General features: G+C 36.8%; 1 protein-coding gene across 50 annotated transcripts in view; it reads right to left on the bottom strand.

Annotated features, from left to right (window-relative positions):
* The window catches only part of CLASP2 (cytoplasmic linker associated protein 2), a 141681-nt gene that overhangs the window by 53599 nt on the left and 66842 nt on the right, over positions 1–21240 (bottom strand). For all 50 annotated transcript variants that reach the window (XM_066992332.1, XM_066992335.1, XM_066992345.1 and 47 more), the window contains 9 exons: positions 15801–15893; positions 14847–14992; positions 12847–12982; positions 9453–9523; positions 7393–7452; positions 5150–5227; positions 4384–4551; positions 1283–1338; positions 14–184 (listed from right to left, as the gene is read on the bottom strand). In XM_066992332.1, coding sequence (XP_066848433.1) covers positions 14–184; positions 1283–1338; positions 4384–4551; positions 5150–5227; positions 7393–7452; positions 9453–9523; positions 12847–12982; positions 14847–14992; positions 15801–15893 — 979 coding nt within the window. The remainder of the gene's footprint in view (positions 1–13; positions 185–1282; positions 1339–4383; positions 4552–5149; positions 5228–7392; positions 7453–9452; positions 9524–12846; positions 12983–14846; positions 14993–15800; positions 15894–21240) is intronic.

Here is a 21240-nt window from a genome sequence, read left to right on the forward strand (position 1 = left end):
ATGTTTCCCTCACCTAGTGAAGCGTAAGATCCTGGAGGTAGACCAGCTGCTGACAATCGCCCGGCTCCAGCTGTCTGTCCAGCAGCATGGCGAGCCTTTGCACCTGCAGCAGCATTAACGTCAATGTCACTGCGAGACCTCTGCAGGGTTCCTGGGCTTGGAACACTCTTGCTGCTGCCTGAAACTAACAAACAAGCAAATTAGCTGGTAAGAAATTGAATGAATTTTATTTGCAAGGTTAATGTTTTCTATTGCCACAGCATACCTGCAGAAAGTACAGAAAACAATGTCATATAATGTAAGTCAAGTCAATATAAACACAGGATTAAAAAGACATTAGGCAAAAAAATGTGGCCAAAAGGTAGCAAAATACTAGAATTTTGGCCATGAAGTACAGATAAAGAACAATTCATTTTACAATATTAATAATCTTAAGGACAAAGTATTACCTTTTAACACTATGTGCTCCCCCCCAATACAAATTAGGTAATAATGGACATTTCTGGGGTTTATTACATTACTAAATGCTTCACAAATGTAACAACATTCACAGCATCCTTTGCGATACTGAGAGAAGATAACATTTCCACACTTCAGCTAAGGTAAAGCCTTGTGCAAGCTGAAGGAATACTATGAGTTACTTTGGGCTTCATCTTTTGTAAAATGTTTTTTATTCACTTCCTGTTATGTGTCAAATGTTAACTATTCACTTAAGTTAACTTTCATTGGTTTCCCTCCCATAACTGTTTCAGTACCCAGAAAACAAGCACTCTCAATTACTGGCCACTTGTAAAAATGAGTTCTATAATTTCTTTGGCTAGAATTACAAAGACATCCTGTAAAAACAGAACAAACATTCAACTCTGAAAACTCAAGACAAAAACTGAACTGTTTCCATCTATGTTTTTTATTTGGTGGTTTTTATTTTTTTATTTTTTTAAAATCTCTTCTCCATAAAGAGCAGCAGCTACTTGGGAATAAATGAAGATATAAGGAGTCCTTTAATTCCAATTGCGATAAGCCTAATTATAACAAATGGACAATAGAATAATGCTTTGTTTCTTTGAGAATGACTGCTCCATGACAAAACTCTAAAAGATTACTGGTGAATGGTTCCAATACATAGCAAATTATGTTTCTTGCTTTCAGCAACTGAAAAATACATAAAATCTGAGCATAAAAACCATAAAATACATTTTTAAAAATTTAAGTTGCATTTTAAACTTTTAATTCAAAGAATTTTAAAGAACAAGTGTTGCATGCTTATATAGCATAGGTTTACCTCTGCCTGCAAGGCTTACTGGGCTGGCTGCAGACCATTTAGAAGATAGAGGACGACTGGAAGAAAAAAAATTCAATAAACCCAGTTAGTAAGGGCTTTTAAAAATGTGTCTGGTGTATCAGATCCAAAAAGCAACAAAACACAGTGAACTGAGAGGGAAAACACAATGTGTTCTGTTGTGTTTTTTTTTTCCTCTTGTCTTCTACTTTTTCTGAATAGTTTGGAGAAACATTACATACAGACTGCTAAGGAAAACACAATCATCTTATTAGATCATCTTCTACATTTTATAGACTTACATCTTCATCATAAAACATTCATCCTTTGATAAATAATAAGCATACTTTGCTAATACAGAGTTCCAGTCACAGAAACATTTAAGGTAACCACTACATCGTTTTAACCACAGGCTTGATCTTCTAAATCATCTGTCATACAAAAATATTGGGAGCTAAACAGAAAGATTGATTTACGAAAGAAATTATGTTGTGTCTGCAGTAACAACGGAAAGAGGTAAATCATTTGTAAAGCCTTCTCCAGTCCCATAACTGAGAATTCAGTTACAAATTAAGAAGAAATATGCTGGAACCACAAAGCAGCTAGATTGAATTCTCCTTGTTTGACTGCTAGAGGTTCCCACAGTTCATAAAAGGGAAAAAAAAAAAAAAAGCATGTCTCTTCCTCTATGTTTTTCTCCATTTTCCCTTTAACTTTTACTGGAAAAGCTGGTAGTTGGAAAAGCATAATCGTTCAGTCTACTTAAGCTAAACTGTCGTAGTGGGTTTACATGGCAAGGTTTTGGTAGCTGGGGGCCATAGGGGTGGCTTCTGTGAGAAGGATGTAGAAGCTGCCCCATGCTAGGTAAGGGACCCACTGCTGACCAGAGCCGAGCCAATAAGTGATGTTGTTTTGCGCCTCTGTGGGAGCATATTTAAGACAAGGAAAAAAAACCGCTGCGTCACATAGCAGCTAGGAGAGTGAGAGGAGTGAGGAACAGCCTTGCAGGCACCAAGGTCAGTGAAGAAGGAGGGGGAGAGGTGCTCCAGGCACCGGAGCAGAAGTCCCCTGCAGCCTGTGGTGAGGACCATGGTGAAGCAGGATGTCCCCCTGCAGCCCGTGGAGTACCACAGTGGAGCAGGGTTCCATGCTGCAACCCATGGAGGAGACCACGGTGGAGCAGGTGGACCTGCACCGACGGAGGCTGCGGCCTGTGGAAGACCCCTGCCAGAGCAGATTCTGGGCCGGACCTGTAGCCCGTGGAGAGGAGACCACGCAGGAGCTGGTGACCTGGCAGGAGCTGCTGCCTGTGGGGGATCCAGGGTGGAGCAGTTCGCTCCTGAGGGATGGACCGTGTGGTATGGACCCATATCTGGAGCAGTTCTTGAAGAGCTGCTGCCTGTGGGCAGCCCACACCGGATCAGTTCAGCAAGGACTGCATCCCATGGGAGGGACCCCACAGCACAGGGGGCAAGTGTGAACGAGAAGGAGTGGCAGCGAAGAAGCACTATAGACTGACCATAACTCCCATTCCCCCGCGCCACTCAGGGGGAGGAGGTGGAAGAGGGTGGATGGGGGGGGGGGAGGTGCTTTTGGTTTCTTTCCTTTGTTTCTCGCTTCTCTAGTTTGTTAATAATAAGCAATAAATCTTACTATCTCCCTATGCTGAGTCTGTTTTGCCCGTCACGATAATTACTGTGTGATCTCCTCATCCTTATCTCAACCCTTGAGCCCTTTTCATCGTATTTTCTCCCTGTTCCTCTTTGAGGAGGAGGAGTGAGAGAGCGGTTGTGGTGGAGCTCAGCCGCCCACCCAAGTAAAACCATCACGACTGTGAGCCCTTCCAGTTGCCTGGTTCAAAATGCTGAAATGCAGCAAGCAGGAACAGAGAAAAGAATACGTCTAACAGAACAAAGTAGCAGGTAGATGAGCAAAACAGTGAGTGGCATGATACTTTATTTGTTGATTTATCTATAGCCATCTAAATATCTCCCTGGGAAGGTCTGTAGTCATTTCACCAATAGTCAAACTACAGCCATGCAGTCTAGAGTCTCAGTTTTAAGTCAGGAGAGAAAAGAAGTGGGAAAAAAAAGCCTTTCTAAATTTAATATTAGGGGTGGTGTTGGGTGTTGCATAACACTGTATATTTACCTGAGTTACTAGCTCAGGTGCTCAAAGGTAATATGGATGTCAGAATTGTTTGGTAACTCTTCATGGAATATCAAGTTTTTGCAGCTTACTATAAACAATCCAATCCAGTGCTTTCCTGACATTAGTAACTGCTGTGTCAGAATTGTTTGGTAACTCTTCATGGAATATCAAGTTTTTGCAGCTTACTATAAACAATCCAATCCAGTGCTTTCCTGACATTAGTAACTGCTGTTTTGGAGATACTTTGCTGCAAGTAAATCCTGCATACATCCGTACAACGAGCTCCAAACAGAAGACACAGACAATTGTTACAATTTCAGCACTTACACAATCTACTGTGACTGACATTTCATTAAATCAGTTTCATATAGGTAGAGCTGGTTTTGTAAGAAGTCACCAAATTTCCTCATCCCATAATTCAATTTAAAATTATTGTCAATCCATGATCAAGAGAATTTCTAAGTACACAGGTTCAAAAATCATGAAGGATCAGACTTTTAGCAAAACCACACCCATAAGTTAGCAAATGGGGGGAGAACTCAGTAACTATATTAGAAGCTAGAAATTTAACTGTGTTAAATGGGGAAAATAACATGCATCTTAATGCAAAATTACTGAAAACTCAATTAAAATGTATTTCCAATATCTTATTTTCTATTTGTTTTCATTTTACCCCTTCCTTTATGTATTGTTTATGTTCAAACAATTGGCAACTTGTATATCCTGCAATACAGGAAGTAACACTTACCTGAGAATTTAAGAGTATTAAGATTCCAATTTCTCTGTAACTTAGTTTTTAATGTTTCATTATTAGTAAATTAACAATACTCTGATTTTCAGATAGGCAATATAGATTAATTTAAATAAGAGCAATTGGTCTTTGAATAAACTTTTTTTTTCCTTTGAGAAAGTTTTTATTTGTTTAGATTCAGAAATAGTTATGTGACTCTTACTTGAGGCTCTCCTGTGAGCTGGAGGATGACCTGTCTGACTGAGGGAGAGATGCTATACTGCCAGAATTCTTCAAGTAGGTCTGGAGGCTTCTTTGATAAGGTGGTTCAAGAGAGTTGTACAGAGTCTCGGCTTCACTAGGAAAGTGATTCCTAAGACCCAGGTAAGCCCTGCAAAATAAGAGAATAACCAAATATAATTGCTCTATTTTCTTCAAAATATAGTCAGGAAGTAAAAGATGACAAGTCTTTTGGGAAAGGAACTCAGATCGGAAGTATGTAATACATACAACTTTGCTCACCAAATCATAAAAAAGCATGAAAAATTGACTGAATTAATCTTTTCAAACTAACACGCTCTCTATCCTCTGAAACTCTCAGGTTCACTTACTGATTCCAATGGTAAGCAAGAGAAATTATTCTCTAGTCCACTCAATAGTCAAAGCACTGCAGTTTTCTGATGAGTTCACTCACAGAAAAAATGAATGATTATACAGCAATATCAACTTTTATCACTCCTGTTTCAGGAGAATCCTCAAATGCTCTAAGAGGGTAATAATTTCCTCAACTTTTAGAACATTTGTTTTTTGTGACAGAGAATGGGTATTAATTCAAGACTCCAAGAACAGAAATGTCATTCTTCAACCTAACTTGTGCCCTCTTCTTCAGAGTTGATCAGCCAACTATGGCTAATACATACTATATTAGACTCTTCTATCCATCATGTAACACTGCCAAATTTTCAGAACAAAAAGTAGTCGAAACTTACTTTCTTGCCTCCACTCTTGCTTCTGCATCAGCATCGTGAATGCCCTTCTTGATCGTTTCAACTAAGACTGCAGCATGCCTAGAAGACACACATTCTTTGTACTGTTTTGCTTCTACAAATTCAATTCGAAATCGAAGAGTTTATTTAGTATTTCTTTAAGTAAATAGCTGAGAGAGTAGTTCTAAGGTACGAAGTACACCAATGACATGCACCTTCTGTAGAGGCTTAAGTAAGCTTCTAGCTATTTCCTCATCGGAAGGTAGAATCTATGTCTTCTAAAAAAGTAAAAACCTATGATCATGGCAGTCAGAAGTTAAAAAATAATTTTAAAATAAAAAATTAAAATAATTTTTAACTAAACAGACCAAGGCATACTTTTCATTTTCTTCAACAAATAAAAAGTTAAAATGCCTCTTAAGCTTGTCCTTTGAAATTCTGAATACATGTAAACACATATTAATAGTGCATTTATTTGGATCAACCAGGCACTAAAAGAAGCAATACAACAATACAATATAAAATGTAACAATGCTTCCAGAATGACTATTTACTCAAAACATGGTCCTAGTAGTGATAAATTAAAAAAAAAAAAAGTCTGTATACTGCCTATAGAGTATAATTGCAACATTAGGTAAGAACAATCTAGGATCCATACGGTATCATACAGTTATAAGATAGCTCAGTTCCATTCCCAGCTCTGCCACAGACTGTGATGGCTTCAAATCACTTCATGTCTTCACGTGTGAATTAGTGATAATACACTTCTCTTTACAAGACATTACAAGTATCCCAGGAAAGGGAAAAAAAAACAAGAACTTGCACAAGGTTGCATGGTTAGACACCACAGAGTTTCACTGGAAATCATGCATCAATATGAAACATGAACTTGACTTTGTGGCAAATCAATTTAAGCCACTCAGTTATCTTACACATACGTTTACAGAAATGAAGATATGGTCATAAAGTCTCAAAGCTGACTGACTCATTTGGACAAAGTCCCAATTATTTTTTTAGTTAGACAATAGTTCCCCATTTCCCTTAAATTCTTTTAAGCCATCACGATATCACCTTGTTAAAGCAGTACTAGTAATGTCAAGGTACCACTTTTTTTTTCTTTAAACATTTAATTAAAGGTGTTAAACTGCTACACTATGCTGCAGGTGTTGTAAAGAATCTAAATACTTTTTGGTCATCAAGAAAAAGGAAAAAAAATCAGTATGACAACCATCTTAAATTTTTAATCAAAACCATAATTAAAATGATGGTGATACCCACAATAATCAATGGGAACAGGGAAGAAGAGGAAACACCAAGACTAATCGCTTCCACCTTACACTGAAAAGAATTATAATCTGTTTTTCAGACACATATGCACCTATAGCATTTCAAAATTCTCAAAAAAATATCCTTTTAAAAGACAGCAGCTTTACTTAAATGGAAAAAATATTTCCCCTAATACATCAATAGCAAGAGAAAGGGGGGGAAAAAAAAGATTAAGTTTGCTTTCTGGAAATCCATCTCTGAAAGCTTTTTGCATAGGACTTCTAACATCAGCACATGCTCTAAGAACACCAAAACACCCCAGTCAAAGCAAACAAAAATTGTAGTGATGAACAGATTTTAACTAAAAACTTTTTTTTTTCAATGTATACATAGACACACACTGAAATAAATCAAGTGACTTCACCAGAACAAAAGGTAACCCTGGAACTGGATGAGCTCTTCAGAGCCTCCTCTGGTTCTTACTCCATATTTACAGTACACACACTGCACTACTGATGCATGCTCCTATCTATATGGAGGAGCTACAGTATGCTCTTAATCATTGTTACCGGAAAAAGTCCTGCAGACTAATCCCACTTGACCTTTCTATGGCAGACAAACAAATTCCCCCCTTCCAGGAGAAAAGAGATGCTTACCCAAGCAACTTCACTACCTAGGATACATGACAGAAGTGAAACTCTTAGAAAAACATTTTATGCATTACTCACAGGGTATAGGAGGAAAGGGGAAATAAGGAGGATAAGGAGAGAAGGCAGCACGAAAACAAGTGGGAGCACAGAGCTTTCGTCCCTGACACCTGAATAAGCCATGTAACCAACTGTCCTAGAAAGGTTGTATAGACTACAAAAGCTGGCCAACATTAAACAACATAATCCAATTCAAGGATTCCATTAAAAGACCCCCTGTTTTAAAATTTGTTAGCAGTTTATTATTGGGGAAAAAAGGATATTAGCCCATACCTTTCCAATGAATGTGTTTGCCACTCTTGTAACAACAGGTCTAAGAATTCAAAGGAACGCCTAATAAGACAGAATAAGAAGTTGTAATTAATACTCCTTTCCTCCAATGTGCTTGTAGAATAACCAGTAGCTTTATTCTTTCCCCCTGAGGGAAACAAATACATAAAAATGTGTGGATCTGTTACATCGGGACATTGGTCTGCTTACTGGAAAGTTAAAGTAATTGGTATACAAAGAAAACATGCAAGCTAACTAACCCTAAACTTCAAAAATACATGTGGTTCAATTAGCCATCTGTTGTTCAAGTAATGCTATTACACATATGCTGTTAGTTTTATTAGCCCTAAAGTAAGAGGCAGAAGTTTAAAAAACTGTTCAAAATACAAAATCTAAATATAAAAATGAGTACTTTAAGAATTCAGCTACTAAGTTATACCTTAATGTTTATACATCATTGTACTTCTGTCCCAAACACCATTCCCACCCCTTCACGTATCATTACTGAGTGTGTAGCATGAAGGTAAACATGACACCATTAACACAGGGACATGCATACAGAAAGCACTCCTAAATGTTTGCTGACACTGTACACACTAAGTTATGTAACTGCATTTATTATTAATTTAGAATTTTTGACAACTTAGCAGATATCCATTAGCAAATGGCATACTTTAAAATACATTTGAAGCTACATCCTGGTGAATAAATCAAACTGACACACATTAAGAAGGTGCAGTTAACTGAGACTTCCAAAAGGTAGTGCACTCTATTGCTGGGAACTTATTTTCTCTGGTTATGTTGCAACTTTAACCTGTTCTGGAGAAGAAGATTTCATTTTCGTTCTGTCCAAATCTTTTGGGCACCTGTAAGACATGGCAAAAAGCCCTGAAAGGCTTACGAAGTCTTCTCATTACTGTAACTGATTTAGTTTTTCTTTATAAAGGAACGAAGTCGGTACATGATGCAATTTTGGCCCTTTATTGATGATCACCGGATTGTGCACTGCAGGACCTAAAACCACCTAGTGCTCCTCAGAAAGCTACATTAAGTGGAAGCAATAGGAATTATTTTGCAGTCAAACCAGAAGTTAAAACATGTCAATAATCTGGGCTGATACAATACTTGCTTTGTGGGCAAAGGCAGCTTACACAGAGTAAACAGTTTAGACGCTCAGGCAATTTCTGGCACATACACAGCTACACAGCTTTCATGGCTAATGTGGGTCCAGAAACAGCATTAACTGCTTTTGTGAGATTCTGTGCAGAAAGTGACACTCTGTCAAAATCCAATTTATTTCCTCAAGAGCCAATAAAAATCTTTAAGTACCATTTTCTTGGAAAAACAACATGCTAAAGATGCACCTCAGCAGTTAAATATACTACCAGATAGATCCATCACTTGCTATCTAACCTAACAGCCAGTGTCTCAAACCTCGCCCCACAGCATGGTAGACTTATTAATTTGGGCACGATATCAGCCAGCCATAGCCTAGCTCCAATGATTCACACCACATTGCACAGAATTTATCAGGTCCTCCTGGAATCAAGAGAGCAACATGCTGGCAAACACCACATGCAGTAGTATGCTGCAGTGCGTCTACAGTAGGCCTGTCAGGCTTAGTGCCTCAAAATGCAGTTAACAGGCTCAGGCTGGTTCTTTGCAAGGACATGCACACCTGTTTCATGCTCTCACAATGCCTCTCAAACCTGTTTTGATGTCTTATTAGCCTAAGCACCACAGATTCAACCTCTCCCCTCCCACCTTTATGGTTTTAAATTAGTAGGTACTTTTTAAAAGTGTTATGAAAACTTTAAATTAGAATTAATTCTGCAGAAGGATACAGTGTATGTCCCTGAATATGTCAGAAAGTACCATTCCTTAACGATGCCTGAGTTAACTTTGATGAAATTCATTTTTTTCGTTTATTAGATAATGGTTTCTTGTATTCAGGACTGATGGCGATCAATCTTCAAAGCTTTCTATTTTCAACATACAATCATCATATTTAAAAAGCAACAGCTTGAATAATTTGCTATTTGAGAATATTGTAATATACTGACCTTCTAACTGCAACTGATTTTGAGGTACAGTTGCTTGTTATTAAAGGTATGAGTCGGGGCACATGGGTATGCTGAAAAAAAGCATGACGGAGCAGTTAATGACAAAAGCATTCCTGAATGTGTTGTAGTAATTGAACAGAATTAGAAACGTAATAAAAATAGCAATTGTTCACTTTAAAATACTGAAGCTACATGTAGAACACTATTAAATACGAGACTGGTGCTACTATATGAATCAACTCTCCCCCCTCCCTCCCCCCCCCCAAGATCAAGCAAAAAGCAATTCCAATACCATCAATAACCACAACACAATATGCAATATTTAGCTGTCAGAAATCATATCTGAAGGCTCAAATGTAACCATCTCCTCAGAGGAGTTCTAAACTGTCCTTATTTTAGCTTTCCCTCAGGAAAAACAAATAAACAAATGATAGACATAGTCTTAAAATCCGAGTTGTGGAGCAAAAAGCCAATTATCAACCTGAAGCTATGGGCATTCTTTTAAGGATCAATATGGTTAGTGCTAAAAACACTGAATTCCTTTTAATGCAAAATATGTCATTAAAATAACACATGACATGTAATCCAAGCAAACTTACATATATAATCCATACAGAAACATCTAACATCCTCATGGGAAAACCCTTGAACATTTAAAGTGGGTAAAATAAACTACATTAAATTCGGATTCAATACTTCCACCCAGAATTAAAGCAGGCTTCCTTCAGCTAATCTTAACTAATTTTAGATGTAAAGTATTACCTTTTTAAACCCAAGTAAGAGCAACATGATTCAACAAATCCGTTTTCTGTTAATTTCTTTATTCTTTCCTTGATTAAATACATCAGGTACTTGTATAACAGCCTCCATTATAGTGTGAAATTGTAATTGTAAAAAATGCTTAAAAACTATAGTTCAGAACAATTCCATGCACCGCATATACCAGTCTTTCTCCTCGTTACAGGATATAAACAAACAAACCAAGAAAGCAGACAGAATTATCAGTTCTCCCAGTACTGCCAACTTGAGAATTAGCAGGGAGTGAGTCCAAAAACCCAGTAAAGCCTAGCAGTTGCATTTGTTCCTACTGATACATTTGTAAACAGTTTTTTGGGGGGTTGTTTGTGTTTTTGTTTTTTTTTTTTTTGCATAGCTTTCAAATTTAAATGGCATGTGACTGCTAGACAGGGAACAATAAGCAATGTTGCAGGGAAACAACAAAATGGTTTAATGTATGAAGAAACTCGTATGTTCCAAATCCATATCAACAGTGTACTTTCTGGAAAATATTTGGCAAAGGACTCAAAGGCTCAAGCTTGTTTTTAAGACTGCACATTTCCTGCAATACCCCTTTGAAGCTGCACTGATACATCCTCACAACCCTCACAACCCACCTGGCAGCTCAATTGCCCAACCTAAATCTCACCTCCCACTGGAAAACATTTTCCAACACCATGCAATCTCATCATGACATTTTTTTTTCTTTTTTTTTTTTTTTAATGTACACAAGGTAAATCAGTAATTTGAAAAAAAAGTCTAAAAAGAAATAAGACTACAGCATAAGAACTATATGGAGATGAAACGTGAAGTCCAATAAAGGGGCAAAGATGAGACAGAGCTCTTCAAAATAACTGGTAAAATGCTGAATATAATACAACCACCCTCTTTTTATGGTGGACTTGCTCTCACAGCAACTCTATATTAAAGCACCAAAATACAAACTGGCTCTAAGTCATTTATGGCTCGAGTTTTTAGGCACAGCTCAGGCTCCAAAAGCTGTAATGGCTTGGGATCTAAATATGCAACTGATCATACACTTTCCTTCAACAACTCTCATTTAATCCAAAGGAAAGAAATCGATGGAGAGTGGGACTGTGTTTTGCCAGACTGATTCATTTTGCTTTTTCCACTGAAGCCTGAATTGTATGACAGTCAGAATACACTGCATATACCATTTACTTGTTGGGAATTTGAATGCACAGCATGAACTCTATGCCTCTTATCTACTATGTTAAATTACAGCTAAAAATAACAAAAGTTTTAACAAAATCAGGGCAGCTATAGCTGATGTGTATGCTCATCTTCAACTGAACTAAACAAATAAATCTAATTTAATATAATTTGGTGTTTTGTTTTTTTTTTATTTCATGTTGCTTTCTAGTCTTTGATTTTGCTCCTGTAAGCAACAAGACAGGGTTATTTTCCTACATCTCTGAGTTCGTCTAATATGACTACAAACAATATTCTCTCACAACTTTAATCATACTATGTAAGGGTGTATTCCTTCCTCCTCTCTCAACTCTGTGCCATTAGTCATCTCACAGTGCATTAAAAGACTGGCTAGGGGTGGGGGGAAGAATACCAACACTTCCTAGCCCAAGCCCTCATGCAGAGGTAATGCAGAAAGTCTCAGAGCACATTTTTAGAGGCACGGTTAGACTTCACGATAAACACAGATTCTAAAACATAAAGCGGATGGCAACAGAATGTGAGTGGTTAAAACAGATTCAACAATTAGAAATTTAGAAATAATTTCTAACCATTTCAAAAACTACGACTGTGGATGAGATCCTAGTGAACACAACTAAGTGCCAAACATTAAGAAACTAGAGAACAATCTAGCTTTTAATGTAGAAACTACATGCAACCTGTCACTCCTATGTGAAATATAAGTAAGGCAGCAGAAGTTCCAGAAGTCTAGTTAAGTATCTTGGTTCAGACACAGGTTGGTAGCAGGTGCTTAAGGAATAGACAATAAGAAACAGAGCTAGCATAGAGTACTCTCCATATGTCACAACTTTAAGGAGTCAATAGCTTACAAAGTTCTTAAACCAAAGGATTAAAAATCTCTGTTGGGCTTTTCTTCCACAAAGTTTGGCCTTCCTCTTCAACACTCTTGAATTTTTCCTTCCTTGTCCTCTAAATTGGAATTATATATCATGTATATATTATTTATATATTATTTTTATTAATTTTATGTTTATTTTTATTGCTTTTTTTTTTTTAGAATTCATACTTTTTGGTGAAAGTAATATTTTCAAGAATTTGTTACTAGCTTGTTGACTGATACTTTGTCTTTAGCAAAAAGTCAGCTAACTTTCAAGGTAGCCTTTTTTAAAAAGTATTCAATTAACATGTTATAAGAATCATGAAAACAGACTTGCTTTCAAAACGTATACTACTACTACCTTTACCGTGATAACATTGCTGATTATTGGTGCCAGTGATAAATAATATTGTCCAACCATATAAAAATATTTCTTCATTGTTTAATCATTCTTTAAAAGTCAAAAATGTTTATTTTATAATCCTAGTATTTCCAAACTGGTCATATCTCTGCTAAGAGCAGGTACGTCAACATTTCTAGCACAAAAAATGAACTAGTAACACTTACCCGAATAATGAACCTAATGGCTGCACACCCCGACGTTGCCATCACTTTGGCACTGTTGGGAACCAGATTAAAAAGAGTAGGCACAATAGCTTCAGCGCCATGATCAAACTTGTTTCCCAAAACAGTTGAAAGATGGCTATGTAGGAAAGAAAGAAACCCAGTTAATAAAAATCAGTACTTTTAATTTTTTTTTTAAATGTACAATAAACTTTGTTATTTTAAACCACTCCCTACAAACAACAGCATTTCTTAATTTCAATATTTCCAAGTCCTTGCTTTATTGGAAAAGTAGGATTTCATAGTTCCTTGGAGCACTGTGTTCAGCTCTGGGGCCTCCAGCACCAGAAGGACATGGAAGCATTAGAACAAGTCCAGGCGAGGGCCATGAAGTTGATCAAGGGGCTGGAGCACCTCTCCTATGAAGACAGGCTGAGGCAATTAGGGTTGTTCAGCCTGGAGAAGAGAAGGCTCCAGGGAGACCTCATAACAGCCAGTACCTAAAGGGGGCTACAGGACAGCAGGGGAGGGACTATTTGTCAGGGAGTGTAGTGATAGGGCAAGGAGCAATGGCTTTAAACTAAAAGGGGGTAGATTTAGATTAGATACAAGGAAGAAATTCCTCACTGCGAGGGTGGTGAGGCACTGGCACAGGTTGCCTGGAGAAGATATGGATGCCCCATCCCTGGAGGTGTTCAAGGCCAGGCTGGATGGGGCTTTGGGCAACCTGGTCTGGTGAGAGGTGTCCTTGCCCATGGCAGGGGCTTGGAATTACATGGTCTTTAAGGTCCCTTCCAACTCAAACCATCCTAGGATTTTATGATTTGCAGAACATTTCTGTTGCTTAGCAGACGTATTAGAAGGTTTAACTATATAACTTTATTTCATAATGAAAAGTCAATACCACGACTTGAAAAGCTAATATTCTCAATTACAATGCTGGCAAAACTACTGAGTTTATTGTGATTAGCCATCCATAAAAACTAACTCCCTCGTTTATTCAAAGTTATGATTTCAATTAAACACTTCTGCCATGCAAAGAGACTACGTATATTAAAAAAAAATACAGTCTGCTGAAAATTACATCAAATACATCTATGTTTTAGGTATCATGAAACATTCCAAGTTCTTAGGCCTGGATGAGGACATTTGCACAGTATACTTACGCTACTACTGACTTCATCTTAGGAAGCATTTGGATTATTTTCTCAAACCCTGAATTTCCCTGTCAAGGACTGCTTTATGTTCCAACAGGCCTCCATGATCCATTCAGTTGAAAGCTAGAAGAGCAAGGGCGAATTCTGGGCCATACCTGTCTCACATAGCCACTAAATATTACTGGCTACATTAATGCCTTTACAGAAGGGGGAGGAGACAGGAATGGGAAAAAATACTCTGATGAAAAAAAAAAAAAAGGCTTCCCCTTCAACCCCCTTGAATTTATCCCGCAAGATAGCAAGGGTGGAGGTCTTATTTCTGTTAGCCAAGGCTTTTAAGATTGCCATGGAAATTAAAGATATCAGCTCATCAGACTATAGAATTTTTGTTTAAACTTTCACTTGATTTTTTCCTTTTTACATTGCGTTTCCAGCAATTCAAGTCAAGTGGAAGGGCTGTAAAAACCAGAGCTCTCTTTATTATTATAAATAGTCACAGTGAAGTCCTGTGCCAATCACCCAAACTTAAGTACTTCTAATATTAGTTCCCAATATTACAGTAGTACTTACAGTAGTTTGTACTTAGCCTAGTGATGTTAACTTGTTCTTCACATAGGATCTTTTAGAGGATTATCAACTATATTTATCAACTAAAAGAACAAATTCCTTTGAAATGTTTCTTTGGTATTTTCTCTACAGCTTCAGATCTTGACTCGACTCTGTCAGTAATAGTGTACAGTAGTCCAAAAAGACAATCTTTCCTGCAACACTGGTAAAGCAGCTTATGACAGTCAATTTCACACTGAAGTCTAGCAATGTACACAAACACAGGTAAACTATACTTACGCTACAGTAATGCATGCTTCTCTAACCACCTGGGATCTAAGATCCTTGGCTGACAGCTTGAACGCACCATCCAACAACCGTAAGTGCTGGAAAAATCCATCATACTGTGCAGCTCCAGCAACAAGCAACGACCGAACTTTCTTGAGCTAAAAAATTTAAAGCATTTAGTTTTGCACACTACTAATATGTATTTCTAAAGATAAAAAAGTATTAATTTACTGCAAAACTGTACATAAACATTTTGAAACTAGAGACATGAATAAGAGAAGTCTTGAGACAACCATGCTAAATGTATTAAGAGTGCAACTGTTTCCATAAAAGTGTAATTCCATAGAAGAGGAACATTACTTCTATCAGCAATACTGAACTTCAAGCAAACCCTTTTGAAGTATAAGGTAATAATTTGAAACTGTTAAGAAGAAAAATCTACTACTGAAATTCTAGACCTGAAGTCACAGATCCCAGTCTACAAATATACAAACACATAATTCTGTTCATGTACCCCTTTCTAAACGCTTACTAAGATACCATAAAATAGATCTAAAGATATATATATGCCACACACAAAAGGAAACATTTTAATTCCTTAAATCAAACTTATAGCCATACATAAGAATTATAAATGCTAGCAGTTTACGTGCAGAATATGCAACTTTGCAGAAATGCCAAAAAAAACCAAAACCAAAAACAAAGAACAACCACCCATACATGATAGCTTTTGGAAAAGCTTTCACTTCAAAGTCAAGCAAATACATTTCAGCCTCTTAAAATCCCTGCATAATCTTACTCTGAAATGATCTGATACGTGGCATCTGAAGGTTTTGAAATCTAAAATTAAAGTGGCTTTGATTATCAGGATTGTAATCACTAAGAACAACATTTTTTAAAATATCCAGTCATCTGTGTTTTATGAAATACATTCACCCCACAACTGAAATCAGATAAAACGTTTACCGCATTAGTTCGTTGATCCCAATCATGTTTGTCATCTGAGAGGATTTCCCTGATTTTGTTCAACGTTTCTTCAAGTTCTCGACTAGAATAGATCTGAAACATTAAAAGCATAGAAAACTTGTATTGTTAATATTTTGGTTAACCTGATGAAGGAAGCTAGCTTGAGAAGACTAAAAATTCAATTATAATTGTGAAAATCTTGCCCCTCTTATCTAGCTCCAGAGAACTACGCAAAAGGTAGAGAGTGTTTTAAGGCAAATCTAAATTCACTCAGCAGTGAATATTCATTCATTAACAGAAAAGCTGAAGAATGAACATTTTCCTCAAGACTTCACCTTCCATCTCTGTGACAACCTAATCATAACTAGAATTTCATTATGTTCATGTTTGTTTGTCTAAAATTTCCACTCATATTGAATTGTAATCTAAAAAACACTCTGTTGCAATGTTATTGCAATACAATTTCATTTTCATACCCACTATTATAATGGGTACTCATTACTCAACCAACTGACTATAACCCAATGAAACTCTCTTGGGGCAAGGGACTCTCTTCCTCATTAAGAGTTGTAATACTACAAGGAACTAACTGGGCTGTTAGTCAACACTAAAATAAAATATGTCTGAAAAAATAAATTAAAAGCTTCGATAGCTTCTATATATATTACTGTTCCAAGCCTATCACTTATTAACTCACAGAATCAGCAAGTAAATATAAAGAGCAGCCTCCAGACTCCTCTATTCTCTGCATACTAATTCCAGCAAAATTGAAGCCTGACAACCTAATCATACATCAGTCACTATTTGGCAATAAGTGAATTAATTAATTTATTGATAACTGCAAGTGCAACAGTGAATTTCTAAACAAGAAAAAAAATGTTAATACATTTTCACATAAGTAAACTGACTTCCCTTTGATTTTCATAGACATAAGGCACGGAACATTCTATTCTGCTTCCACTGAATATGCAAAATGTGATTTTTTTTCCTTCTCCCCCCAGCTTGAGAAAAAATGATATGAAAAGGATATGGAACAGACTACTAACCAGAAAACTGATTTTTTTCAGCAACATATTTTCAACTAGAGATTACTAATCCGTGGGATCCTAAATTATCAAGTTGTGCCACCAGAGGTTTAGGTTGGATATTAGGAGACATTTCTTTACTGAAAGGGTTGTGCAGCATTGGAACAGGCTGCCCAGGGAAGTGGTTGAGTCACCATCCCTGAAGCCCTTCAAGAAACGCTTAGATGTAGAACTTAGCATGGTGTAGTGGTGGACTTTAGTACTAGGTTAAAAAATGGATTAGATGATCTTAAGAGCTCTTTTCCAACCCAAACAATTCTATGATTCTTTACATACACATACTGGGCTACATTCAGTTGCCCACACACAGGCAGCTGGTGCCATCTGAGGCATCCAGACAGGGCTGGCAGATATAATACATGGCTTCAAGGAGACTCATGCCCTTATCAAGCGTAAGCTGGAAGCCAATATGACAATTTACATAGCACCTAAACAGTAGTACCTGATAGTCACTCATTACCTATTCAAGTCCAAGATGTAGTTTTTCTATGTTCTACAGCACAGAGCGTGCTGGGGGAGGCAAGGACCAATGGTTATGAAGACCTTGGTTTGATGATGAGCCTTGATGCTGGTCTCTTGAACACTGTGTTCTGTGTATATACCTGCACCTTTCATCTTACTGGAGAAAGATTTAGGAATGTGTCTCTATCCTGTTCTACAGTTAAGCTGAACCCATATTTTCCATAAAATATTTTATTTCCCTATGCACATTGAAATTACTACAAGAGTTGTTTAAAATACAAACTAGCTTTCCAATTTCTTGAGTATACTGAACAAATTCTTGCAGTAGATACAGGACTTGGACTCTCCACTGATTTCTACTTTTGATCTAATGCTTTAGTAACAGAACACAGTTATGGAGGCCTCTATTTCATGGAAGACATCCATACTCTAGACCATCTGCATATTCAGTTTGTCTGATAAACAGAGTAGGAATCACTTCATAAATGGATGAGTTAGCACACCTACACCAGCTTCTGATATGCTTTAACAACAGAAATAACATTTCAATTACCACACAGCTGCGTAAGCCTTTTTTTCTCCAAGGTCCACACATGTGAAAACAATTTATCAATTCTATCTACACAGGAGACATGAATGCAACCATAAAAACAAATGCTATTCCTCATGATTACATCTTTCTTCATCGCTAAAAGTCAACAGCTATCTGATGCAGAACTTTTTTAAAAGGGTAAAGAATTTAATGAAGAGAGTGGATTCAAGCATAACAGACTTCCTACTCCACTACTCATAAAGACTGAACTTGAGTTCTGTATCACCATTTGATATACACGTGTATATACTGGTAGTGTATAATACTTATTAGAAAACACATTCACTAGTAGCACAGGTACCAACCATATTGTTAGGAATAAATACTCTATGTGTCTCAATGAAAATTTAATTTGATGAAATTGCATGTCATCAAAAGGAAATCCTTATTATACTTTTAAAAGTGGTCACTGGTCAAGTAAAGATGCAATTTTATATTTATGGTGACCATAATGCCATCAGAACCTGCAATAATTCAACCTTCTCAGGTTTCCCCCTTTACCATCATCCACCTTGCCCTGTTCTTCCCAATTCAGGGCTTTAACATAAAGAAAGCTAACCCTACAAAGAAGAAAGGCAAGAACTCCTCTGTGAATTCCTCTGTACCCTCATGGGGCAGCAGCCCATGTCAACTTACCACAAAGAAGTGAAATGCAACTCAAGGGAAACATAGTCGTGCATTTTGGCAGCAGCCAACTCGATCTGTTTAGTGCACACGCCAAGCTTAGCCTGAGGTTCTGGTCAAGCTACAGATACCTTTTGTATGTTGCCTTACTGAGTAGGCTTTCAAAAATAGGCTAATTTCTGTTCTCAGCTGATACATTACCTGAGTCCATGAGCTGTAGTTACTGCCACAGGATTACAATGTGCTAGAGCAATAGCCAAACACAGAAGCAACATACACAATAGCTTTAAGTTGGCGCCACATGCATGCCTAGGCAAACAACTTATTTTTTCCTTTAATTACCCAGCACAAACAGAATTGGATATATGTAATTTCTGCTATTCATATTGACATTTTAATGAGGAATTTAATAAGTGGCATAATTTTGATTGACATGAAATTAAAACTTTTCCACCGAAAATCTCAAAGTACTAAGTTTCTCCGTACCTACATTAGTTTCAGAGGAGCAAAAAGTAATAATTTAATAATTTCTTTTTTTCTCTGCCCTTGATTAATTATGCTTTTAGAAGTTTACAACATGAAGTTTGGTGTTCAGGCAATGATAATACATTTTTTGTTTGTAAGTTTCTAAGTCAGACATAAATACAAACAATTAAATTTGTTTTGAAAAGAAATCTATCTAATAATGGGAGTTATTCCTAATAACCTGACCACTGAATTTTCTTCTTCAATTTAAACACAAGTGAAAAAAGAGGTGTAAAATTATTATGTTTGTAATCTAAATATGTAGGTACAATCCTGTCATCACAGTACAGCAAGCAAAGGACACTTGTTAGCAAAAAGCCACCATACTATATCTCAAAATAAGCTATCTTCATAACTGTGAGTTATCCATCAGAGGGCAACATGCACATATATCGGTAACAGCAAATGCAACATCCAAGACTGAAAACTTAAAAGCTCAAACACGAATTAGAGCAGTAACTATATAAACAAACTATTTTCAATATGGGAACTACAAATTCCCATAGATAGAAGTATATGATGTGACATTACTAGAGGATTAGTGATAAGCAGTCATTGAAACAGGTTACTATTGAAGCAGATCCACCAGTGGAGCCTTTTAAGATCAAGTCAAACATATACAGTAAATAATCTTAATTTATTTGATTAGTCCAGAAGCACAAACTTGATTCAAAATTAGACCCATTTCCACAATATAGTTCCCTCCCTTACCATCACTGAAACCACCACTAAAACCCACACAAATGTAATGAAAAGACAGGCAGACACAGGAACAGGCCCTGTAACACACAAACAATTAACTCCCTTTCCCCATTTTGTCTGACAAGTTTCCTCCACTTTTAGATTAACCTGGCAAAATGCAGGTCATGAACATTCTTTCTTCATAAGTTCTAGTACAGAAAATTCTCTCTTCCATAGTAATCAACACAGTCTCAGAATGTGGGATTTTTATTTTTTTTTTTTTTAAAGAAAAATGAGATTGTCCACAATGAGAAACCTGAAGTTGGGACAGCAGGAAGTCATTATTCTTAAGGATACAAAAAAATTTTTTTTCCCCTGGCCTGACATTCTCATATGTGAACCCAATAGTTTATTTTAGGGTCAATGAAACATCTCCTGTGACTCCCCACCTCAATTCAGGTGACATCAGTAAGGACAAGTGGGTCATCCAGTAGAGTCAGACAGAAAAATCACACCTACTGGTCAATGACATATAGTCATACCACTTTTTATTACCTAGTGTTATTAACCAATTTAAGTAGTTAGAGAACTCTGCTTGGGACCTCAAACATTAAAGTAACAATTTAGAGGCAGAACATTTTCAGTGCTGTTGAAAATTATTCTGTTCAACATAATGAGGATAAACAATATTAGAAGTTCCATGGTTTTGCCCTCCAAAGAATTCTTTGCTTCTCTGAACTGTTAAGAAGAAATACAAAGGTATTACAGTGTAAGACAAAAGCTCGATATGACAGGAACCATGGAGATAAAGTGTTCCTTCATAAAAGCGGAGTAATTCTACCTACAAAAGGAGATCCAACCAATAGTACACCATTGTCTTGGAAAATAAAAATAGAACAAAACTACCTATCGAGAAATTCAAAATCCTTCTGGTGTTCAGAAACTGTGCCTGAGTTTTTGGTCATCTTCCACTCCTCAGTCCCTCAAAGAAAACTTATTCAAAATTGAAGATACAAACATGTTAGGTGACCCGACCTTGTGTGAAAGTACCAAGTATAAGCAATTCCCACACTTAAGTAAAAGAAGTTAAAATCTGATCTTTCAACTCAGAACTCTGCGTCCAACAAGTTCATTAGCATTCAAATAAGTCACTAGATTTTTATTTTGAAGTGCTGCTAGAGATGGGGGCATGTATGCCAGACATGCATCATTACAATTCAGACAGATTTTTAAAATATAATTCTTGTTTTTTAAATTATTTGCCTGTATTATTGTTAGTTGCTTATCCCATGAAATTGCAGTCCTAAGTTTTCCAACACCTATGGAAATCTTTTTCTTATCAAAACTGAAACATGCAATTATTTTCAGTAGCTCCTTGGAAAAGATTAAGCAAAGTAATAACGGATTCTACCTGAAACACAATGTAATTATAATTAGTAGGACAATTTAAAAAGGTGGGTTTTTGTAACTA

This window comes from Anser cygnoides, chromosome 2 (genome assembly GCF_040182565.1).
Source record: "Anser cygnoides isolate HZ-2024a breed goose chromosome 2, Taihu_goose_T2T_genome, whole genome shotgun sequence".
Classification (NCBI taxonomy): domain Eukaryota; kingdom Metazoa; phylum Chordata; class Aves; order Anseriformes; family Anatidae; genus Anser; species Anser cygnoides.